Source organism: Macrosteles quadrilineatus, unplaced genomic scaffold (assembly GCF_028750875.1).
Source record: "Macrosteles quadrilineatus isolate MER2022 unplaced genomic scaffold, UCM_ALF_1.0 Scaffold_6__1_contigs__length_79288215, whole genome shotgun sequence".
In the NCBI taxonomy this organism is placed as follows: Eukaryota; Metazoa; Arthropoda; class Insecta; order Hemiptera; family Cicadellidae; genus Macrosteles; species Macrosteles quadrilineatus.
The window spans coordinates 59,734,328-59,761,424 of NW_026542599.1; the positions used below are offsets into that span (position 1 = coordinate 59,734,328).

The 27,097-nt window shown below is 36.5% G+C and overlaps 1 protein-coding gene across 3 annotated transcripts in view; it reads right to left on the minus strand.

Annotated features, from left to right (window-relative positions):
• The window catches only part of LOC128996641 (protein limb expression 1 homolog), a 110,452-nt gene that overhangs the window by 44,545 nt on the left and 38,810 nt on the right, over window positions 1-27,097 (minus strand). The window contains exon 1 of one of the 3 annotated variants that reach the window (XM_054422060.1): window positions 2,430-2,545. The exons of the other annotated variants lie outside the window; for them this stretch is intronic. Within the exon in view, the coding sequence (XP_054278035.1) occupies window positions 2,430-2,508 (79 nt within the window). The 5' untranslated portion in view covers window positions 2,509-2,545. Of the gene's footprint in view, window positions 1-2,429; window positions 2,546-27,097 lie in introns of those variants that run through there. 3 annotated transcript variants of the gene reach the window in all.

Sequence of the window (27,097 nt, forward strand, 5' to 3'; positions counted from 1 at the left end):
GGCTAACAACTCATTGCTTCTACAACTTGGCTTGGAGACTACGCTGCCAGCAAAAACAGGCTTTGGCTAAAGGGAGATTTTAGACAGCGATTGTTATCCTTCGCTTAACTTTACCGAACTTGGTAGTAAATACTTCGACTTCGACAACGCACTACTTGACTTGAATTGGAGAGGGTACAGGCTTAGGCTCAAACAAGGGAGGTTTCTGACAGCGATTCGTAAACTTTCCTCGAAGAAAATGCTCCGACAACTCATTGCTATTAGCTGGATAACTACTTGATCAGCATCGTACTTGTTATTACATTACCTGAAAGTACAAAATTACGTCAAATAACACTTGTAACAATATATTTACACTTACACTGTTTACTCACAAGACCTATATTTTTTTAACACAAGAGATACATAGAAAATAAAAGGTGGGTCTGATGATGATTAGAGTGTCCAAACGAAAACGTGCTTTATACGTATTTACCGTTATTATAATCTAAGGCTTACCTTACGATTCATCAATTGGATCGTAAGGTAAGCCTTAGATTATAATAATGATTAATAACGATCCAGAGGCTATTTCACCAAATGAAAGAAAGTATTTACCGTCTTGTTAGTAAACAGTATAAGTGCAAATGTATTACTACAAGTGTTATTTGACGTATTTTTGGACTTACAGGTAATTTAATAACACGTTCGATGCTGATCATGAAGTAATTTAGTGAAGCTAGTCAAGCAAAGTTTGCTTCATAGGGCTACAAGAATCAATATTTCTACGAAGATTGCAGATATTCACTTCAACAAAGAATGTATCAAGAAGAGGATAAAACCCTAATACTCCAGTTGTACTTATAGAAACTTCTCGGCCCGTACTTCCTCCGGTAGCCAATTGTATATGGGACGCCATTAAGATTGTTGTCATTCGCCTATGAGCCTATTCGGGTCTGATGATGATTTGAGTGTCCAATCAAAATCGATCATCAATTACCATCTTTTATGTGTACAGTATTTAACGTCTTGTGAGTAAACAGGATAAGTATAAATATATTACCACAAGTGTTGTTTACGTATTTTTGTACTTGCCTGGACGAATGGTTGAGTTTACAAACACAACTGTTCGTGTCTTTAAGGGAGATTTGTGAGTGACTGTGATTAAACAACGTTCCTGTTGCTGCGAGAGCTCATTGCTTGTCTGGAATACTTAGTGTTTAGAGATGCAATGTTGCCAGGTAAAACATAGTGTTATAGGTTGATTTTAAAGTGAAATTACCCATAACGTTTAGTGAGTTAACACACTAAAGACATAACGCTCTCGGGTAAAACAAGAGATTGGAAAAATGAAGATATTCGAAAATATTTTGAGTTGGACATACTTTTTGCTTCACTATTCGTGCCTTGGACAGAACGCTGCCATCCATCCATAACATGATATAAAAGTATGTTAAAGGATTGTTTTCAACAAAACAATCATTTAGAGCAAGAACATTTCCTTGACACTGAGAGCTTCGTAAATTTAAGTTTAATAGGTTTATGACGATCGCGTTTTTTTTTAACTATTGCGAGTCAGACTTTCCGTTGACTTGATTGTTTCCACAGCATTCATGGATATAAATATTTTGACAGTGAGTTCTTTTTCAAAACTTGACATCTCTGTTGGAATTTTCTACTGGAAACGGAATCATAACCCTACAAAGCCAACTATCATAAATCAAACAATCATGGAGGTCATCATGATAATTCTACGAATCTGGTACAGTTTACAGTAGTCTCTTCACACAACAACCTTTGAGCCAATAGAAACTTTCACTTCGACGCTTTATGGAAATGAAAACGTAACCTAACCAAGCAAACGAACAATATATGCTACAGTTTATAACATAAGAAAATAAAAGTATCTCTTAGTTTTACGACTAATTTTCAAATCTTTCTCGTAGTACTCAGATGGAAATGGAACTGGAAACTGGAATGTTAACTTGACTAAGTAAACCAAGCATCATAAAGGGTATTATTGGATTCTTAAACAACTACTGCTGATTAGTCTAAAACTTTTTTTTCAAATTGTCGCTAGTCCATACAAAGGTCAACTTCGACAACATTTCACTATACTGAGGTGGAAATGGACTCCCAACCCAACAAATCAAACAAACCATTGCAGTGGTTCATTAATAGTATTTATAGTATTTCCAAGCACCGATATACATATTTTAATGATTCTGTATACAATAGACTCTAGGACCAAACGCACATTTTTATATAATGGTAACATTTCAGTACATTGAGGTGGAAGTGGAACCAACCGGACGTAGCACAACAAAGAACAAGGACACTTGAACCTTATGCATTTCCTAAGATATTGCTTATACCAGCTCAGGACATACTGTACAATCTTTTGGTAAAACACACATTCACTTCAACTTTTCATGGAAATGGAAACTCACCGCGCATGGAACACACTTCCATCTCCACGGGCTCCTGCTGGAACCATGGCAGCTGGGACTGGTCAGCAAACACCATCATGGCTACTGGGACATGTGTCGCGAAGGGTGATTAGAGGACGAGACGCTACCGAAAAAAGACCGGTTGAACGGTGAGAATTAGAAGTTTAGGACGTACGCGAGCAACGCGCCAGAGACTCACTGAACGGGCAGAGCCGCTGGAGAAACCTGCTGGACGAAAAAAAAACAAAATAAAAACGTCCGCGCGGGGGGGGGGGGCGGGAGTAGGCCGCACACTACTGCAGCCGTCAAACAGTTATTGTTTCTACGTTTGTGGCTTTGTTTTACTTTTGATTTTCTTCTTGTTTGATTTTTTAAGATTTTTATGGGTGGTTCGCACACTGGTGTCTGTACTTTTTCTGCCCTACTTCCATATCATTTAATAGGACGCTTGTCTCTAGCCCGGAAGCGTTTTACACATTTCTTCAGGCTAGACCAGTGAACAAAAGCTACTGACTTGTCCCAGGATTCAATATGTGATCTTTTAACTATCAGGCAAGCGTTATAACCACACAGCAGCCCATCTTAAATTATTACATGCACCGTTGCGAGTCTGTACGCATAAGATATCAATAAATACTTATCATAGATATTATAATGAATTATTTTTGTTATTCTAGTTACAATGATATGTTATTTAGTAATGATTGTGGATACAAATTTATTTCTAGTGGTCTGTATTTATTATTTGAATTTATATTAAAACTGATTATATTGGCTTAGCCCTTCCCTATGCCCAGTAATATAGATATTAGATGAACGCATTGATGCTTGAATATTTGAAATAAAATATTTTCAATTAATGTTTAAGGATTTATGCTTATTTAGGGGTTGTCACTAAACGGTAACCAGTAAAAACCATCGTCTAATTACTAGCTTAGACTCTTTAGGTGAAAAAAAACCATGATCTAGTTAGGCCTACTATTTGAGACCAGAACAAAATGCTTTAATTAATTGTAGGCTATACTTACTCATACAACAAAAATGCGCACACTATAGGCCTACAATTTATCTCCCGATAAGTGGGACATGTAGTCGACATCGATCGTAGAGAAATTTCAACAAATGCTTTAAATTATGTAATATGGTAAGTTTCTTAGGACTCGTCGTCTTTGGTTAAATCTAGTTTTCAAAAACTCATAGTTGAGTGAATTTGTTCTTTAATAGAAAATGTAGTAAAATTATGGCAATTTCATACCATAATTTACCATAAAAATTAAGGTTGCATATCAATATATTACATATTGATATAAGTAATTGAGACACGGATTACGTGCCAAACAAAAGCTCGCTGATTTGTGTTGTTTGGTTGGAATACTGGAGCGCGGCAAAAGTGAGTAAATGCAGCAATTAGCAACTTTCTGTACTATAATCAGTGCAAGGAATCCCACTTTGTCAGACGACTGTAGGGAAATATATGTTTTTATAAATATTTATACATACTTACATTAGTTATATATTTATATACACATGTCAAGTTGTTTATAAGGGTTGTGCATCTAGCCTAACCGAAACTGAGCAATTCATAGATGTACGAGACTGTTCTAAAGTCTTTTAGTGTTCGAAAAAACAAATATGTTTTGGTTTCAATTATTTCAATTCTACAGTAAGCGGATTTTGTTCGAAGAAGCTTGAGTTATTCTTTGGCAGTTAATGATGTACCCAACTCTTATGTTGTTTATTTTGATTTATCTGTTTGTGAACCATAAACTCAACCCAAAAACACACGACAGTTGCTACCAATAATACACCAATCGATAGAAAAGACAGAACGGCGATACTGACACCAGAGATCTGAGGAATTAGTTGGGAGGTTTCTATCGACAAAAAATGGGCAGAATTTGAAGAGAACTGAGACCAATTGAAGGGAACATCTTGAATGAAGGGCGGAGAGAATTATACCTCATTTAAAATATTGCCTCGGGAAACAACAATGAATTGTCGAAAAGGGGCAAAAAATGGTGATAAACTATCGGAAACCCGTAGTCTTTGAGAGATCAGGTAGGACCCGGGTATCAATGGTAGGTCTAGGGTAAAAAGTGCCGAGATCTGCAAAGAAACTCGTCACTAGGATTGTGAAACATTGGGAAAACTAATGGAGAAGATTCAGCGAAGGTGTTTGAAATCTCCAAAAGGTGTAGCATGTTTACTTATCCCCAAAGGAAAATTGAGAAAGCGTAAAATGGTTTTTTATACTCTTTCCCTAGACTATCGGTTAAACACCTTATTTGAAAACGAGCCATTGAAGTTTTGAATACGCACAGTTATTAAAGTCCCTTCTTTTCAAAATTCAAAATAATTCTATAATTTTTACTATTGTCAGGTTTTAAGGCGAAATTAATAAAAACGTATGGACGCGTTTGTAAACAGAGGCCTGTTTGATATTTAATCATAATAATACGTTAAGATCGAGGTTAATAACTAGAACAGGCTTGTGTTTTCGTCTACCACTTTCCACTCTTCTTATTTTTCGAGTTGATTTGTTAACGGCAATCAAAGCTGTTTCTATCTAGTTGCTTGCTCAGTATGCACAAAATGCCATGAAGCATCGATGAATTGAAGTGTTGATAGTAAAAGTTTGTTCCATAAAACGACATCGACATGATTAAACACGGTAATATTTGTGGGTAAAAATATCTACGAAACGTATCATTAAAAAGAAGAAGAGTTCCATATAGCCAAATATAGTTTTAATACTCAAACTAAGTTTGTACTTAGCTAGGCAGCGTTCCTGTTCATGTGATGGAATAACATTGCGATTAACTCTTGAGAAAGCTAAAAGTATATTATTTTTAAGTTTCAAACCAAACCGCAAGCGAATACTTAATTTTTTTCATGAAGGGGTTAGCCTCTGGATCGAAAATTGCAATATAAAATGGTTTACGTTAACTTTTGCGTCAAACGATCCTTGATGTAGTTAAAATCAACAGTTAATTTTAACTACATTAAGGATCGTTTGACTTCGTTTGGCGCTAAAGTTAACGAATACTTTTAATTACGGATGTGTTTCACAAGCCGCAATGGAGATTCATCAGTCGGCCCAAAGGGAAATAACGGAGATGTATTAGAAACAATAGCAAAATTGTTTAAATAAAATTGTAGGCAAATCTATCTTAGTGTATGAAAGAAGACGTTGGAAGTGGACAGGTCAAAATTAGCACTTTAGTGTACTGTGCTGACTTAAGTACTATCTGAGTAGCCAATTTATCGGTACCCATTGAGGGAAATTTGAAAACATTCAAATTTTTAACCCGACAGTGCAATCTAACTACTACTGTTTTAGACTAAAGATTCGTCTGCCCACCAAAGAACTGCCCTATCGCATCCCTATCCTTTTTTACCGTTTGGTACAGACACCACTGGCAATCATTGATTAATTCTGAACAAAATTCTGATAATTTTGACCTGTTTAAGTGAACAACAAGCTAAGAACCCGTCTAATCCGGTCTATAGCACGCTAGTTGTAGCGCATAACTAGTCGAGTTACATATGCAACAGGAAGTGAAGTAATGGATAGTGCAGTTATTACACGGTGGGGGCAAATCGATTGTGAGTGACCGTGAGGAGCTACAACCTCCAGGGCGGCCGTGACGTCACAAGCCTAGAGAATGTTGTATGTGGAACAGTGGTTTGTCTTTCTTCCATTTACAGTTGTAAATATACAGAGGGTTTAGTAGGTGAGTACAACCAATTTAGTAGTTGGTTTTAAGGGTAGAAATAAAACTAAAATCAAAGTTAACATTTTTTTACTTAAACTACTAGATAAAGATATATACGCTTTTTTTGATTTACATCTTTAAAGCTAGTAAGGATATAGTAAATTATAAAATTTCTTATATAAATTGAAGTAACAATATACTATTTAAGAAAAATAACCCCCAAATCCCCTTTTTCTGTTTCAAAAAGGCAGCCATTCTTAAATTACTGAGAAATGGTAGATTTTTCGAAAAAAAAACTAACAACCCCAGGAAGGCTAACACCTTTTTGTTAATTCCTATAAACCGAAACCAAATTCAAAAAGATCAAATAGCAAATAGCTGAAATATTTCTGATGTCTGGGAAATAATGCAAAAGGTGGCGTACCCTGACTAGCTTAGCCTTTTATACCGATCTTCAATAGTTCCAAGGATAAAAATTTTCCCAAAAAATAAGGCGTTTTTAATGTACTCTTTGTAATCATTCTGTATGTTTGTTTTATTTTGCGAAGGGACAATTATTTGTCTATATGCAGTCGAAAATGTAGGTTAAGTGATTTGACGGACCAAACGTGGAAAGCAAGTGTAATTAACATTAAATAAAAACAACTTTTAATGCACCATGAGAATGCTAGTTCAAAAACCGTTAATACGAAACAATTTCCGACGGAAGTTTTATGTGATGTTTGAATAACCAACGAACGAAGAAGAACGCACTGTGATCTATACAATTGTACAATTGAATCTGTACAATTGTACCTCTACACAAGTACAAGCGTTTGACCATACTCACTAAGTCATGCAGCGGTTTTTAGACAGCAATCTACAACGTCACGATTGTGGCCCTTTAAACTTTAAAAGGCAGATTCCCCCGGGAAATAAACGAGATGTGGACCAAGCGGATGTAGGTCTAGGTCAGTGTCGGCGTTCATTGACCAAACGTTGCGATGGCAATGATATAGAGCCTTGAGGAAGGTCATTGACGTCTCAGAGACAAAGGTTCGGTTCTAGTCTGCAAGCAGTCTCGCAGAGATCGTCTACTTCAGCAACTATGTGTGGGTGATTGACAAAGCTTTCGAGAGGATATCATGAACTTGTTGACTCTCGGATATAGAGATCTAGAGTGCACTCTAGTTGGCTTGCAGAGCAAAACTAAAAGATGATTAGATCTCAGAGTATCTTGACTGATGTTCCAATGATCTTAAGATGTACTTCAGCAACTATGTGTAGGTGATTGACAAGGCCTCCGAGAGAGGATATCATGTAGTTGTTGTCTCTGGGATATAGAGAGTGGTGTTGCAGGAGATGAAATGGTAGAGATTATTAAGATATATCTTCATTGCTGTTTCAATCATTTTAGAATCAGCTTCAGCAATCGTGTATGGATGATTGACAATGCTATCAAGAGGGATATCATGTACTTTTTTAATCTAGCATCTAGAGCTGGATGGTACTCTGGTGGACTTGCAGAGAAAAACTAAAATATGATAAGTAGTACACGGAGATTTAATTAGCTGCTGTTTCAATGATCTACTTTAACAACTATGTTTTGGTGATCGACAAGGCTTTCAAGATGCATATAATGTAACTACAGTCATAGAGTAAATAATTGTTGTCTCTAGAATCTTGAGTGTGGTCTTGTTGGAGGAAATGTTTTTGCGATATTGTAGGGATATTGTAGGAGTACTAGGAAATTTCTTGACTTTTAGATCAATGGTTTTAGAATCTACTTCAGCAATCGTGTATGGATGATTGACAATTCCACCAAGAGGGATATCATGTAGTTTTGACATTAGGATCTAGCTAGAGTGTACTCTGGTGTACTTGTAGAAAAAATTAAAAGATATAATCAATCGTTACTATAGTACGCGGAGGATCTTATCTCCTACACAGTGATTTTCTTGGCTGCTGTTTCCAACATCTTAGAATGTATTTCAACAACTATGTTTTGGCTTTTGATAAGGCTTCCAAAAGGCATATCATGTAGTTGTCAACACTAGAATCTAGATATCTAGAGTGAGATGTATAGTGAGACTAGACTTGCAGAGGTAACTGTAAAAGTTAGAAGTACTCAGATAAATGAATTTTATTGACTGCTGTTTCAATGATCTTAGAACTTACTTCGACAACTATGTGTGGGTGATTGACATGCTTTGTCTAGAGATATATCATAAGGCAGTTGGTGCTTTAAGACTAAAGTGTTCCTTGCCGGTATATTAGGCCGGACGCACACAGATCAAGCATTTCACCTGAAGCAAGTGTTGCAAGGCAAAATGTTTCGCTGGGTACGAGCGCCCCATGTATTTCAAAGGGACGCCGCACACTGATCAAGCAAACGTTGCGAGGCGCCTCGCAACGCCTTGAAACATTTGAGCAGTTGCTCGACGAATGGATCCCATACAGCACGATGTTTGATGTTTCAAGGAGCAAAACGTTCTGCGCATGCGCCAAATCCTTTCTAGCTAGTAAAGCTTAGTGGCTTTCAAAATTCAATTGACCGTTTGTTGATTAAAAAATAACTCTTCTTTGAAAAATGAATTTAGAAGTTGCGTTAAAATTTAACAATTATATTTTTAATTTATATTGAAAAATACTGTTGTTTAATTTTTCTTGCTACCATTTTGGTTTTGGTCCTTTGTACTTAGTAAAATAATTAAGAAATTACCAAGGTTATTCAGTTCATTAATCATTACCTATTTATATAACCATCGCGACACTATCTAATAATAATTTCTTACGGTATTTAAAACCCTTTCTATAAAATAGTATAGCATTTATTCGACAATGATTGTAAAATTTCCCTGGATCTGATTTAATTTCTGAGAGGAAAGCTGGCTATCAACAGATTGATTGGGTGAACCCAATGTTGTCTTTCTATTATTAGTCCAGCATTTTGCAAAACATGACATACAGCTATAGTCGACTTCCTCGTCACATATGTTAAAACAATACTGCAGTATAAGCAGTGGCGGCTGGTCCATAAGGACTCTGGGACGGAGTCCTCCCTTTTTCAACAAAATAGTAAAAAAAAAAATAATAACATACTTAAAAATAATTTACAATCCTACATTCAATGTACATAAACGTCAGTAGGGTCAATGTTCTTGGGACGGGTAGTAGAGGACGCCACATGTTATTGCAACAGGTAGTACGCCGGGACGCAGTAGGTATGAGTCCAAACTCCCATATAAACTGCATGGAAATATTCGACCAATCACAGCGCTGCATCAGGCTCTAATGCAACAGATATAGGGCGTTTGGGACTCCGTCCAAACAGTAGTTCAAACTATTGCCACAACAAGCGCTGGGTGCAGCGAGCGATCTCGATCTGTCAAACGCAATTTATGTAGAGATCAGTCAAATTTTAGTTTTGTGAGGTTATGTTATCGTGCCGTGCCGCCGGTATACTATAGTAGTTAATTAATTAATTAATATACAGTTGTACCTGTACCTCTGTTTCTTTTCGTTTTAAGTGTAGTGTAGTAGTGTGTAGTGCGAATTAATGAACAATGAATTCGGTGAAAAACATTTCAACGAAGTATGCCAGTTGCGAGGTGGTAAGTTTTGAACAGAGAGTTGAGTTAAAGCTGCTAGGCCCGCCAAAACCTGATTTAGTTATAACGCAATCTCAAAAATCTTGCAAGAGTAGAAAAGGATTTTCTAGAAATTTTAACAAATCTATGTACAACAATGCTGAGTGGTTGTGTGGCTGTAACGAAAAGAATGCTTTCTTCTGTTATTACTGTTTGGTTATGAATGCTAGTGACTCTGTTTGGACTGTTAATGGTGTGACAGATTTAAAACACTTGGCGGAAAAAGTAAAAAAAACATAAAATTAGTGAGAAACACATAAATGCTAGTATCGAATATGCAGTTTTAGGTAAAGTTAATATAGCAAGCCAGCTGGACAATGCCTACAGGTTAAATATTCAAAAACACAATGAAGAAGTTGCTAATAACAGATATATTTTAAACAAACTTATCGATGCAGTTAAATTTTGTGGTATATTTGAATTAGCTCTAAGGGGTCACGATGAACGTGATTCATCAGACAATCCTGGAATTTTTCGAGGTTTGATTAATCTAATGGCTGACATAGATGTTACACTGAAACAGCACATTGAAAAGACAAACAATCGAGTATTTGTTGGCCTTTCTAAAACAATTCAAAACGATTTGCTTGACTCGATTTATTCAGTTTGCCATCGACTGATTTCCGAGGAAATTCGCCAAAGCAGTTATGTAGCAATTCAAGCAGATGAAACCACAGACGTAGCTACACTATCTCAATTGGTTTTTATTGTTAGGTACGAATTGAGTGGTCAAATTAAAGAGAGATTTATCACTTATGTCAACCCCAAGAGTTTGAATGCTGAGGGAATTAGTGAGGCTATATTTTGTGAATTGCAGAAGCTAGGACTGGATAAAACCCCCGACAAAGTAATAGCCCAGAGCTATGACGGCACGGCTACGATGAGTGGGCAACATACTGGCTTACAGGCTAGGGTGAAAAAAGTTTATAAAAACGCCCACTACGTTCATTGTTATGCACATCAATTAAATTTAATTGTAGAGAGGTGTTCTACTCAAAACAAACAGATTAAGATATTTTTCAGCAATATTGAAGGATTTTCAGCTTTTTTTTCTCAGTCAACAAAACGAACCAAAGTTCTTGACGACATCGTTAAAAAACGCATGCCGAAAAATCCAGCAACTAGATGGAACTACAAATCAAGGATCGTTTCTACAATACAAAATTACAACCACGAAATTGATGAATGTCTTGGGAAAATTGTTGACGACAACAGTAATGACTACAAAACCATAAACCAAGCTATTGGCCTACAACACATCCTCCAAAGTGAGGACTTTATTTACTGGCTTAGATTTTTTAACAAAATTATGCCTCATGTAGATATTCTCTACAATGAAATCCAGCATCGCAGTATTGATTGCATAAAAGCACGGAAATACGTAGACGATTTTAAAAAGGCTATCTCAGAGATAAGGAATTCTCCCAATCCTGATACACACACTGCAAGTGCAGCTGGATGTAGTCGAGACAATGAATCACTACATGATGAGTCATCACAAACCGAACTCGAACCCAAAACAAAGCGCGCTCGCTTTAGTGATAGAAAAGACATTGTTGCTAAGGAAGTGTGCGATGTCATAACTACCGGAATTAACGACCGTTTTAGCTTCCTAGACCATCTGTCAGTCGGTGTGCTTTTTGAGCCTACATTATTTTCCAAATATAAAGATACATTTCCCGAAAAAGAGCTGGAAGCTGCTGTAAATATATTTGGTCTTAATAAATTGGAGCTAAGACAAGAGCTATCTGTAATTTATAGCAGGGATGACTTTAAAAGTGCCAAAGGATCGCTGATGTTATTAAACTTCATTTATGAAAATAATTTAACTGGCGTCCTTGCTGAGTCTGTTAAGCTTCTAAAAATTATTTGCACAATTCCCATGTCCAATGCTGAAAGTGAGAGATGTTTTTCAACGCTTAAACGCATAAAAACATTTACAAGAAACACCATGAGAGAAGACCGGCTGAATGCACTAGCAATGTGCTCAATTGAGAAGGGACTTTTAAAAACACACAATTTCAACGAGCTTGTCATCCAACATTTCTCGGAGCAGAAGGACCGACGGATGAACTTCTGTTTCAAACAATTAAATTAAGGTAGGCCTATGTATTTAGAATGTTAGTAGTTAGTGTTAGTTTTAATAATATGAGTCACCAATTATTAAGATTGTTCACAGCCCGCAGGGTAGTTACGTTTTGGAGGGTATGGGGGGAGAAGGTTGAAGGTTGTATGGACGGGCGGGTAGCGCCAGAGCTACAGATATACGTGTAGTGCGGGGTAAAATGCGCGCCATTCTGAGAACAACGTAAACACACCACTACGAATGACGCAACTGCAGACTTGCGCACGCGCAGCGGCAAAAAACCTTCAAAACAAGAGGGAGCCAATTTCTCTTGTTTATACATGCCAATTGATTTTAGAGTTTAGAGGGTCAAAATCCTCCACCAAAATTCCGAAATTGACCAGTAAAAATTTAAACTAGGTTTAAAAATTGCAAGTTAAATTATGAAATAGAAACCACAATAGAGGATTAATTGTTATGCTTTGCAATATCTATTCATATTTAATATAGGCCTAGTTCTGTTAGGATAATAAATCTGATCTATTAAATAAATTGGTAAAAACTATTTAAAAAATATACTTTACTCTACTCTAGGCCTACTTATGTAGGCTATACTTGCTCGCATGACAAACAACAGGTAAAATGGGAGTTTTTGGGCTATTATTGGACACAGTTTTAGGCGTTAAAAATTGCTTTAGAAAGTCACCAAACGGCTTTAAAAATGTCAAATTTTCTCCGGGGGAGGACCCCCGGACCCCCCTCTTCTCTTGGGGGGTGTTCCACACCCCCCAAACCCCCCGGAGTCCCCCCCTTGACCAGGTCCTAGAGCCGCCACTGAGTATAAGACGAGTAGACATAATATGTAAATTCTAATATTTATTTTTCTTAATTTTGCTTGAAACCAAATGCTGAATCATGCTTGAACCTCCCGCACACTGGAGAAGCAAATAAACAATACGCTTCAAGCAAATCGTTGTGCAACATTTTGCTTCAGGTGAAATGCTGGATCAGTGTGGGGCCGGAATGGTAGACCTGCAAAATTATCGTGGAGGAAAATAAGGGGAATGATGATAATGTTAAGGCCCAATCCATATATATATATATAATCAACCCTAATGCACTTTCATAATATACTCTACAAAGATTGAATTAGAAACATATGTTAAAAGAAAAAAAAAACAAATAGTACAAAAATTATAATAAAAAAAGAATTGAAAATAAAGTGAGTGTTTAAGTTGTTCTCAGTTAATACCTACAAACATTTATATCTAACAAAACTTTATTTAAAATCAACTTATAAGTATTTATAGAAAATCATGGTAGTTATTTGGTTTATCTTTGCATTAACAACTTACTATCCACAACGATATAAATACCCTACATGGGATTGCATCAATGATGGTGATTTAATAAAACAGGTGAGTTTTTAAAATGGAAGAAAAGGAATACACTAGATAGCTATGTGAAATGTTTTTAAACGTACGTAATTGTTGAACTGGATAAACGAACTGTTAAGTGGCATACACGAAAATATCTTCGACGAGGAATAGGAACGACTTGTCAGATTTTGTACGAGTAAAAATACCTACGGTAGGGTTGTTACACAACAATCAATAAAAATCATAAAAACCCCTTACTACTTTCTTAACCTATAACATACCTCTTACATTTCCCATCAAACTTACAAATTACTTCACCAACTGCAGTTAGGGTAGTAAATTTAAATACTGTAACTACTTTTATAGCCTTCGTAAGTGATCTTGATTACAGTCCCATAAAATCGTAGCGTTTTCACTTTAATTCGTAACGGGAGGGTCGTCATGGGAATGGGATCTATAGCAAAGCCTACGTGACATTATTACAAGGAAATCGGCAGCTATCGTATAAACATGTAATTAATGGCCATAAATGATTAAATAATTTCGTCCACGAGGAACCGGCTCGACTATCAGCCGAAGTAAAACTGTACTAGAAACATTCTGTTGGGTATAGCTCACGCAGCCCACAGGGTGATTGAAATCGATTAGTAGGCAGCATTACAAAAACTTACTGGGTTTTACCATTGGTTGTAAATTTGAGGAATATCAAACTAAAGTACCAATCACGGTATTTAGTATATTAATAAAACTAGCATATACAGTTCCAGAGCTCCTCCTTCACATTCAATTGAAATTCTGATCGGCGTCATGATATATTCAAATCCCGGCATTTACCTTTGAAATTTCCTAACTGATAGAAAATATGTTCTCGAACAGTAAGCAATGTTCTCGATTTCCGATTCATCGACAACAGTCAGGATGATGCAGCTCCATAGTAAAGTAGACCTTTTGAACTGATGTAGATCGATCAACAAGGTCCAGCATCAATTAGGTCGAACATTAGGTAAGGTGGAACAAGGTCCAGATCAGTCGAGGCTTATACACTGAGTTACAAGTGGGAATCGTACTTACATTGAGTCAAGTAATTTCTATTTTCGTACCTGAAACAGAATGGCCTTAGTAAATACATGTTCAAGCATAGATTTTGTGAAAGTTAATTGAGAAACGAACAAAATGCTTTTAATTATCAATCCGTATTAATAATACGGTGATTTATACAAACCCTCAAAAATCTCACTGTAGTTCTTTTTCATAATTGAATTTTCAGAAGACAGCTTATCGTGCAAGCTTATTGTGGGAAGGATTACCAAAACACTTCACAATATACATGTAGTTGTTAATCTAATTACCGTATATCTTTTCGTAGGGTTTATGGGTGTCAATCTAATTATCTGATGAAATTCACAGGAAATAACAAACGTCTTACAGTTAATTTAATCTAAGAACGCAATTGACACTGCAAATCCCTCAACACATAAAGAAAGGCCCGCAAAAGCCTATACACAAAGATTAGTCGATTTCATCCCGTTTGTACAAAATACTTTCCAAACTGCGCACCCAAATTGCAATGCGCAGTCAACCGATACGCAAGCGCAGAACAAAATCAGCCCACAGCGCATGCGCGTCTCATACAGTATACTCTCGCGCACGCAACAATGCGGCAGTCACGTGATTAAGTTGATCAGCTGTTGGATTGAGCTATTTGTTGACCTCGCGAAGGTCACCTTACTTTGCTTTATCATAACCGATCGTTGCCGCTATGGTTCAATTGATGACCGGATGATTCCAGCTGTTGAGAGGTGATTTACCCGCCGATTTCTCAGTCACGTTCGAGGTTCGATGAGCGATTCCGTTTTGTTTACATTTCCCTTCCTGTGGAGGTCTTTGAAGGAGTTAATGGGTTGTTTGGCACAGTACAGGCAACGTTCAATGTAGGTTTTAATACAAACTTGATTATTGATAAATTGTAAATTTTAGTCCGATCATGTTCTGTTAAGGACAATTACAAAACGTATGTTTCATCGAATTCACAAAATATCTTTTGATGACAATTATCAGAGCAAAATCAAAACAATTGTGAAATAATAATACACGCATGATTCTAAGTTGAATGTATGCTGCTTCTGTGTCGTAGAGCGTTAAAGTCTCCGCATAGATTGTTTGAGGCAAATGATTTACGAAAGTGTTCGGTTGTAATTTCAAAGGAAATTTTGTTTATAGTATAAGTGACATGGTTAACGTATGGTTGTTTTGACCTTACTCTTTTAAAGTCAAACAAACCCGATGCCGAGTTTTTTAACCTTAAAATCATAAAACATGTGATCAATTTAGTCTGAAGCTGTAACGGTGTAAAAAGATTAACAATTGGAAATGCTTAGTTAGAAGGAAATAAAAATAACAATATGGACGTATTTAGATCGAATAGCCTTCTGTCAGCCAAATTGTTTAAAAAGGGGGCACTTAAAGATACAGCAGCTGTCATTTCTCCTAAATCGAAACACGCAATTAGAAATGTGGTTCAAGTACGTATATGTAAAATAGTAATGTATAAACTATTTTTGATGTATAGAAAATAAGGTTACGTTATTTTACAGCTCTTGGATAAACCCACAACAAACCAACATAACACAATGAAACAAGACGTGGAAAAATTAATACCACATCGTCCTTAAGCAACCTCTCGTCTTTGCATCCACACAATCCGTGGCAGGTTTTCACCACCACACTCTCGCAAAGGACGATGCATCGCAAAAGCAAAAACCTCGTGATTGAAATAATTTGTCTTGTCGAAGGAAAGCTTCGTAATTTCCTTGAATTATTTTATGACCGGCTCTCTCCAAGATGGCGACCGTAATGGGCTGCTTGTACGCGTGAAAAGTCAGTATATGCAATATTTTTCCGCGCAAAGTAGACCGATTAAGGTCATTTTGCATAAAACGATCGCCGGTCGCCGGTCAGATATTAGGTCGAATTATATAGGCAATTGGTGGTGCATGAGCGTTTTTGTGCGTCTCGTCCCGTCCGTTACGCGGTACGATTTGCATATAAATGACCATATCGAGCGTACGGATAATTAAATGTATTTTAGATCTATAGCAATCTTGTACCAATTTGGAATGCGATGTCGGTTGGTGCGTGCATGTAAATTGCACTATTATAGACGATTTGATGATAAACACTAACTCGCCTTGAGCACTTCCCTCGACTATTTTCTTTATCCTTACACTTTTTTGTTTCCATTTTCACTTAGATGCAGGGAAACTTTGTAATCGGTTGCACTTGGAATTTTATAATGTGGCACTGGAGATTGCGGTGTTTAACCGAGTGAGTCATCCTGGGCGGGGTGGTGGTAAATATTCATGATCTGGTGCACGGGATAGTGCCAAAAACCAAAAGTATCCAAACAGAATACAAATTATAAAAGCACTCTTCACAGAAATAACATACGTTTTAATACAATCCCGGATCTAGGCCTGACCATCACCATTAGATCTACGATAATAGCTTATTTCCCATAAGAAATTCACCTAAAAACAGTACTTTGTCGTACACAATTGAAATGGAAATACGTAACGTAAACGTAGAAATCAGCTGATTTGACAAGACGCAAACCCAGCATTAAGTTAAAATTACTATTAACGAGTATAAGTAGGATAGACGTCAAAGAACAGTCTGCTGGGTTTAGTTCAAAAATGTATTTGATCATTACTGAGTTAGCAGTCTGTCTGCTTGGTAGCTTTATCAGATGGGCGGGTAACATTAGGCAGAGGTCAGAGGTGGCCTCTGCCTAACAGGAGAATTGGAGGGCGGTACAGTATTTCGGCCGGTGCATAGCGGTTATAAACACAGAGGACATACGTCGTATTCGTATTGAATGTATATTAAAATAATCAAATATATGGATAGATTAAACAATGCTTTTAGAATGATTATTATGGATCAGCTGAAAACTTTTTTCCTACAGTTACCTAACAATGTACATGTTCTCTCACTGATTTGAGAAAGCAAAGTGGCCAATTCGCTCATCAGTGAGTTAATGTTAACATTGTCTCACTCTAATTACTTTGTCTCACTCCATATTTGCAACGTGAAGGCACGAAATAGTGAGCGCGTAACATGCAGACAAGGTCGTATGCGCGTGAAATACGTTGGCAGCACTGGCTGTAAATCAGCTGGTCAGCTGTTGTACTGTTGTATCATTAAATGTCATATTAAAAGTTAATTTCTGTGTAAAAATATGTTACGTTTCTTTACCAATTTATAGAATAGAATAGAATAGAATAGAATATATATTTATTTTCTCAAAGAACTTACAATACATTGTACATCTTTCACAATTATTGTACATTAATTTTCACTTGAAGTAAAACAAAAAAACAACTTGGTTATAATAAAAATAGACTTGAAATGAAATAAAAAGTCCGTTGTTCTCACCAGGCTGACAAAAGACAAGTTACAGTAATCTGAAGCACAAAAACAACCATACTGTATGTACAATAAAAGTGATTTTAAAATTTGAATTTGAGAAAATAATTAGGGCCTCATTAGGCAAAGCCTGTGGTTGAGGTTCCTTTACTTACAAAATTTAATGTATACACAGAGCGATCAGATAGATATAAAAACAATACTAGTAAAAAACACAAAGGTCTCATTCGAAATCTTAACCTAAAAACAATAAATGAGAAAGACAAATGATTATTCAAAACACCTGCCACATATGTTTGATTCTTATCTATCATGTTTGTTATCTCTGGTTTGATAACTCGAAACCACGCACTGCACTAGTGCCACCAGGCGGCTGATAGCCCCAACCCAAGGGCCGTCATAGCACATTACATACAATGTATAGACCCTGAGTGGCATAGCCCGCCAAAGTGCGTCCTTAACTGCTAAAAATACAAAATAAGATTCTCATTTAAGATTCTAATTTAATAATATAAATAATTCATCAATATCTTCCAATTGTGAAAGCCATTTCTTTACCTTATTTAAAAACACTTTTTTGTTGTTTATTAACATTTGTACATTTTCAGGGAGTTTCTTAAAAAATTTTAGCACTATAAAACCAAATGTTTTTGTAAAAAAGGTGTTGTTGGGCTTGGAAACTAAAAACTGGTTAGGATTTCTGAGCTTAAGTATATATTCATTTTCATTCCTGGGTATTTTTTTGTAAACTGAACAAAAGAGATTCAAAGCTTTAAAAACATACAAATATTTTAAAGGAAAGATTTTGTGCTGAGTGAAAAGAGGTTTTGAAGGTTCAAATCTATTTTTATATGAAATTAATCTCAAAGCATGTTTCTGTTGAATAAATAATGGTTTTGTATAAGAGTCATAAGTATTACCCCAGAAAACCAAGCCGTATTCTAGCCTACTTTGAATCAAAGCAAAATATAACATACGCAAAATTTGAGTATTACTTAGATTTCTTAAAAAATAAAAATATCTTATTGAATTGTTGACTTTGTCTTTGAGCTTTTTGATATGAACTTTCCAACAAAGTTCTGCATCTACATGAAGTCCCAAATACTTAATACTATCAGTCTGATCTACAGTAGCACAGTTTAACATGCAGGTTGTCTGTCTACTCAAGCAAAGTGTACATTTAAATGTAATAGGATCTGTAAAATTAAAGGGTTTTATGAGGCTAAAATTAATGTATTTGGTTTTCTCAGCACTCAGTAAAAGACGATTGACAGTGAACCACCATTTCAGTGCCTCAAGGTCTCCATTCATCGCATGTTGAACTGACTGCCAATCGCGTTCAGAGTAACATAAAGCTGTATCATCAGCAAAAGAGGTTAGCTTACCATTAAATTTACCTTCACAAAGATCATTAATAAATATAATAAATAATGTTGCCCCTAATACAGATCCTTGAGGCACCCCACTCTTAATAGTTCCCATTTCACTAAGAATAGAATTAATTCGAACACATTGTTTCCTGTCAGAAAGATAACTTTTAAACCACTCATGGGAAACACCTCTAACACCAATATTAAACAGCTTGTCCAGCAGAATGGTGTGGTCAACTGTGTCAAACGCTTTTTTTATGTCGAGGAAAAGCCCACTCACTTTTTTCCCCTCATTTACACCTTCATTAACATTTGTCATAAAATTTAGCAAAGCATGTTCAGTGTTCATAGCAGCTCTAAATCCAAATTGATTTCCACTAAAAAAATTTGTTTTATCTAAAAATACTAATAATTTGTTCTTCATAACTTTTTCATATATCTTTGAGAAACATGACAACAAAGATATCGGACGATAGTTACTACATTTCGACTTTGATCCACTCTTAAAAATTGGTATTATTACTGCATTTTTTAAATTTGTTGGAAAAACTCCAGTTGTTAAACTAAAATTAATGACAAATAAAAGAACATTAGTAATTTCCGGAAAAATTTCCTTTATCAAGCTTGCATTTATGCCATCAATTCCAGGAGATGTATTATTTTTTAATGTGTTAATTACAGCTAAAAGATCTGCAGGGAAAACAGGGTCAATGAACATTGTTTTGACTTGAAAAGAACTGGGGAACTTGTTTCTATACTCTAATAAACGTAGATCAACCTGAGATGTATGATCGTTCATTTTCAGATTTTCAACAATTTCTAAAAAATAGTTATTAAATTCATTCGCAACTGCCAATGAATCATCAGTCAGTACACCATTTGATTTATGGTACACTATTTTCAGTACACTATTTGATAAATTTATTTGTTTTATGGTATCTGTAGCAAAAATATAATGTGCAACTCGAATGCAAAGTGCGCACAAATAACTATAGGTTGGTTTCCTCAGGTTTTTATAGTAGTAGTTTTCTTGTTTCTTGCACGTTTCTTGTTGCTCATTTAAGACTGTATAACAGATACTTGCATTGTTCTGAGCCAGTAATACAGTACGTTTCCCTGCAAAGACTGAAAAGCAGTTGATCCATAACGACTTAGTCAATAATTAAGAATCTGAAAGAAAAATGTATTTTACATTATTTGATAACATTTACCTGCTTGATTAGTTATTTTTTTGTCTGCTAGAAATTTAGTGTTAGACAAAACGCGGTATATCAACGATTGTTTTCCTCGAAGGTGATAATTTAAAACTAAATAGATTTTATAGAAATGGAATTATTTTCAAATCGATACTTTGGGAACCTTGTCTAGAAGGTAAATCTAAATATTAAAAACGTGGATTGTCCGAAGGAGAGCCTCCTGCGCTGTTGAGTCAGTGGCCAAAGTCGGTCAGATTGTATCAAGCGATCTCATTCTTATTCCAAACCCATAATTTACCGAGCGGCTCATTGGCTGTCCTATCAGTTGTAGACTCTACTTGTTGTGACACAAACTCAGTCTTGTGTCACATCTATGTGTCAGATGTTACTTTACCTGAGGGTCACTGAGGCTGGATACAACCTAACGATCACAGATCCTGAGGAAAGTCAGCATTGTAGCATAATACACTTAGAATTCATTTTAAAATCTGAAGCTTGTTATGTTGCACTTTCGTTTTAATACTACAGCACGAGCAATGGTTTATAGAGGGTTTTATTTGGTTAAACTAGTTTTTATTAGTTCAAAAACAAGAAATAAATAGGTCATAAACCTCCACATAACCGGATGAAACTAACATTAAACATGTCTTTGGATTATTATAGGCATGATTGTGATTAATCCATATTTTGATTGATATTGATTGTTCGATCTCATCGCTACAATCATTACAATCACTAGAATCATAGATATCCTTGGTCATCGGGGATTTACTAAATAATTCTGGCTTTAGCAACAGCTCATGTAAGTCAGTATTAAAGATATCTATTCCATCCATTCTACACTCATCCTTCAGTCACTTATTCACCCTGGCTTGAAAGTGTTTTTATAATCTGTAGAGAATATCTTATTGTGGCCAAGTCCTTTTTCACATTGGCAAGTCAGACAATATACCGTACTACTGAGCAGATGCTGTACGATGTGTATACCTCTTAAACCTCTCATTACAATTAACTGTAAGACCTTGAACAAAATAATGTCGGTTTTCTAGGTTTAAGTACACATTGGTTTTACTCACATTGTATAGGTAAGTTTGCGTTGATTTGTTCAACACTTTTTCTGTATTTATAAATACCCTAATGTCCGTTGGTTTTTCCTCTAATCTCTTCCTCTCGTTGCGTGTTTCAGATTACCCAAGACCTCGGGGATGGTCATTTACTCTAAAAGCTTCACAGAACTGCTGCCCGGAGTGTGTAAAATAGATGATTGTGTCACGAAACACTAAAACCATCTTCCAGAGCTCCAGGGCTTCAGGTTTAAAGCGTGCTGGGATACTGGGCCACAAAGAAAATTAAGGAAGGAAGTTCAGTGTCCTGATTCTGTGAAGTCTCGAAGCTCATGATGGTTTTCAAGTTCTGCCGAATATAACCATAACTTGACAGATTGACAGATTGTTTGAAACTCTCACAAAATATCAAAGCTCAACAATTCATTTTCATTACACTTTATTCCGACCATCAAATACATTGTGTATTATTGGTTCATCCTCTGTGGGCTATAACAATTCAAAGCCCAATTGTTTTTGTACTTTACATATATAAGCCCCATTTCTACACCCATCTGACATTTGAAAGTATCACTGTACTCATACAACATTGCATTTTCTCTCTCCAAAATCAGTAACCCTTTGAGACCGGATATTTCAGTAGCCTATACCTTTTACACTCTCCAACAACTCCACTCCCTCTTCGTCTGAATACAATCAAAAATATATATTTTTTTAATTCCGCTACAGAATTATACTATTTCACAACTATCACACAGCAAACCACCTCTTAGCTTCATTCCTATTCCCTGATGTGATCACAAACATGATCCACGTTCCGCTATGTCTAGGATACGTTGCAGCTATCCATTTTTATGGCAAACAATGCAAATGATAAACTACCCTTCAAATATTGAACGACTGAGTCATCTCTTAAAGCCCTGGGTTTGAAACTTCATACACTTCCCCTCTATCAAGCAGCCACTAATAACTTCTTTCCTATATCGACCAATGTTGACATTCACAGCAGACTTAGTATTCATGTGGTTTCACCTCCAGGATAGAATGTAACATTTCACAAGAAAGAACTTCTGCGCTTCATCTCCATCAAGCTCTCACCCCTTACAATGTTTCCATACTGAGACGCGATTACAAATACGCTACAGAATGTGCTTCCCTCATCTCACCCATCACACGTGACCGCAGCGGTATCGTTTAACACGGTGCGGGCGGAGTGCGGACCAGCGTGGGTTTGACAGTACCACTGCGGTGTACAGTGTAAAGGTGGGCGGTCGTACACACCCACCGGGTCTTTACACTTACATCACTGTAGTCAATAGTCATACGACACCGAGCCTCGAGTCCCACTGACGGATCGTGTATCGCTGGGACAGACACGGCCCAGTGGAGCTCAGCGGGAGACGAGGATATCATCTAGTGTATGAAGCTGAGTAAAATAGGCATCTTACCTCCCCAGGTCTGTGGTCCAATATTTCCATTAACAAGGTGGACTTGAAGCGTAACAATGTTAAAACGTTCAACACGTAAAATCACTAAAACAAATAAAATACGTAATAGCCTATGTAATATGATAAAACGGAGCTACCCCAACCCTTTGTTATTTTTAGCATCAGTAAGACGGCCAGCTGTTATTGAGACAAAAGCAGACTTTAGTTGAAGCACACTTATCGTTGATTATTTTGGAATACAGGCAGAAGAAATATAGCCTGTTTGTAATAGAGGTAGACCAAGGACTATAATATGGATTTGTTATAAGCTGAGTAATTAATGGCTACATTTTTGTCAAATATACAGAAGCTCACCGGTTCGATCCTCGGAAAGGTTACTGTTGCCTGTTTTTCTTCAGTCACATTACAACCGGGTATCGTCTTTACCGTAGTGAGTGATTACATGAGAAGCTGATTGAATATGGTTGCAAATGATCTACTTGCGGATGAATCTGGGTAATTGAGTGCAATAATAGTACCAGCCTAATAGGTACTCAGAATGACACTGATTCGAAACAGAAAATATTAATACAGTATATCTACCTAATACGGCTGGCTACCTTACAATTGGACATCGCTTTTACTAGTAGTTGTGAACACTTCGGAGGTAAGGCAAGGCACTCGCCATAACAATTGATACGTCACTGGTTCGATGCTGAGAAAAGTCGTCAGCTTTTCCACGGTTAACATTTTGACCATACTAGCAAAATAATTGCTAGTCATTGCTAGGATCATTGGTAAACGAGCCTGACTAATGAATAGGACATTAGTCAGTAGTCAAATTACAAAAGTCATATCATACATCCCACTTCATTGACTTTTGGATACTGAGGTAAATATCACATCTATATGCAGCAGCTGAAGCTAATCTTTATCAGTAAAGAACACATTTCAATGGACCACTCACAGATGTTGCTACAGTCTGAAATTCAATTCTCTCCCTTAGTTTGTCTCACCGTAATAGTTAAAAGGAACGATTTATTTCCGGACATACAAATGTAAATAAGTGGTTGCAATTTCCACAGAATTATTGAATTTTGGATACTGAAGTACCTACACATTCGATATGTTGTTCGATATATGATCCATTTGTAGAGTAAGATTGGAAACAGCTGGGAACTAAAAAGCTGATCTTGGCCAAAAACAAATTAGGTGGCGTTCGCAGACGCGTCCACAAAATTGATCCGAGTCATCAGGGCATTATTAATGCCATTGACCCTCACCATAAAGCTTGAAATAATTTTTACCTACATTGAAATATTGAGAGCCTGTGGGGTGGATTCCTTGGAGAATTTTTCAACGCCATATAGATGCTAGCACTGACCGATATGGTCTTCATCGCCATGCAAAATTTGAAAATGATTGTTTCAGCCGTCTAGGAGGAGTTTGCGTGTGAAATGCATATAAGAGCCGACGTATAGGAGTTTCGCTCGCTCCGCTCAAAAATACATCCGATCCATCTTAAATTCATATTTGGATTGAAAAACACGCTATTAGCGTCCCCACCTCAAAATAATTATCCATGGGTAGTCAAAATATTTTTCAACAGACCACTTTTAAAAAGTAGACAAAATTTTGCGATGGACAGAAAATGAAAGTTGACCATTTACTGTAAACCCAACTAATCTATGACTCCCACCCGTTCCTACGGTTAGACTTTTGCTTTTCTTTTTAAGGTCGTATTCTTGTTTTACTCTTTGTAGGGTGTTTGTAATGTCACCGTTTTACACTTGCGATTTAGCAATCAGTAAACTGTAACATAATGAGTTTTATAGCACATCGGTTAATCCGGCCTATTTATCCGGTCAGTCCTTAGGTGTTGTATTGTAAATACCTCGTTTTCCAGCAATAAACGAGTAATTGATCCTAACCTCTAGGAGAAGAACAAAGTACCTCAATAACAAATTCCGATTGTACTATTCATCCGAAGGTTTCACTACCCAAGACGTATTCAAATGTCCTTGCGTCTATGAGCATTCTCTTCCTACGAATCAAACCCACATGATCAGTCCTTAATTTCATTTGTATTTCTCCTGTTAACCTTCCATGTTTTACGATACCTTATTAAAATTTATAAATCAACAAGTCAATCTGGCGACAGCCCACGCAAACAGATCAGCTTTTGATCCGGCCAAGGATAACAGTCAAACGTCCTTCTCCGGGATTATAAAGGATTGAGTTACAGTTTTGCTGTAAAATGTAGAGAAATATTTCACAATACCACTTTGTGTGGAGTGGTTTAAAACAATATTAAGTCTTCTCGGAACTCAATAAATATAATTTTTATAATATACCGTGTACTAGCCATTTCATTCTCATGTTAAATTTGTAAATTTAGAGCATAAACTAAGTTTAGTTGATCAACTGAGATGATGTGTTTTAAAATACCGGATCGTTCCTTATTTCGTATGGGACTTCTTATGTCGTTTGGTTTGGAAGATAATACTGTACAATATGAAGACAATCGGAAAATTAAAGAGGCGTTGATAAAAAATATGACCTCTAATTGAAAGAAAAGTATTACAAATACTGCAGTATTATGTGCAAATGAGTTAACATGTCTTTACGTACAATCTTTGTACAATGTAATAATGTGATAATTGCTTACTTTTTATGGAATCATTAGTTTGAGTATTTCTTCGACAGTTGCACAGATTGGCTATTGCCCGACCCCTTACTTGTAAGCTAGTAACAAGTCCAAATTGTTCTTTCCTTCCAAAACAAACTACGTTTGAATCTATGTTTTGTGTCCTTTCAATTTCAGAAAAGATGTACATATACTGTGAGGTTTTTTCGTAATTGGCAATTAAATATAAGCTACAAAATGAGATGTTGATCATTGTTAAAAGACTTCAAGGGTCGTCAAAATGGGCCAATGAATACTGAATAAGAAAAATACGATTATACATTTCCCATCACCACACACATTTACAGCACACATGTTTCATGTGTACAACATCTACTAATTACACAAAGTAAGCGAACATATTCCTGGTACGAAAGTGAAGAACACTTGGAATAAATCGCGCAACAAACAGCCTACCCGCGCCGTTAACGTCGCCGACCGTTCCCCGGGTTTCGCGAATGCAAATGCAGCGTCCATAACACATATCACGGGACCCGGCTATTTTAATTAAGGCCATAATGCTTTAAAAATGTAATTTTTGATGTGCTCCATATTTCGCCCAGGGGCCACCGTCGATTTATACGTTTCGCCCCCAATAAAGTAGTGTTAGTTTATAACGGTTGTATTTCTGTCCTACGGCATACTAATTGGCAGATCTTCGGTAGTTTCGGCTGCGCTTTATCGACAACTAATGACCACCAGCTGATGAAGTCGTAGAAATACAACCGCGGTCCCGACTGACGAACGACGGACGACGGACGACGGACGAGGCGTGACGTACGACAGGCGAATATACTCGGCTCGATTGCGATTTATAGAACGATCGTAACGAGCTTCTTGTTTAACGAGATTTTATCTGGACGAGTTACAATGTCCTATGGGTTTTCGATTTCGAGTTATGTTGGTGCGTTTTGGATTGGAAAGAAGGATGCTGTAATTAAGTGTTTTCCGGGTATTACTTTTTTAGCTTAGTTAAGTTATTTAGTTCTTGGGATGTGTTAGAAGCAGCAAAATATTTTTCCATTTGGTCTGCATAAAACTTTAACTTATTTACGATGTTTAACAAATGAAATTTCCATTGTTTTATTGTTTTAAACGTTCTCCTCGAACAACAACCCACCATCTGCAAATAAAGCAACAACAGCAACCAGTTTTTAAATACTCATAATATGCCAAATGGATTAGAAAAAATTGCAAATTTTATGTTTTGAGAATCAATATGGGGAAAACCAATATTTACCCTGTCCCCATAGTCCGATAATGCTGGTTAGCGAACTTGTTCAAATAAACGTAGGTTTAGACGTTTGTACCATATTTCCTTACAATCGGATGAATTTACTTGTGAAAACGAGTTTGAACGGATGGTGTTTTAGCCTCTGGGGACCTCAAAATGAAAAAGAAAATCGATTCCGGGTCAAGATCTTACAATGACGGTAATAGCTTATATGGGATATTTGCTAACATACACGATGATGTATTAATAGAGATCGATGGGTGACACAAGGCCTTTCATACAGAGCAGTGTTACGACTGGTAGACAATTTCGACAACGTACTATTTGTTCAAAGCTTCCACTTATTTCAGCGGATCGTTTGGCAGGAAGATCCCGTATGAGAGCTTCAAGTTACATAATCGATGATACGTTACAAAAGAGTGCTGTATAGTGTAGTCTGGACCGGGGCCCTTGTACACTACAGTCACTCACCTAATG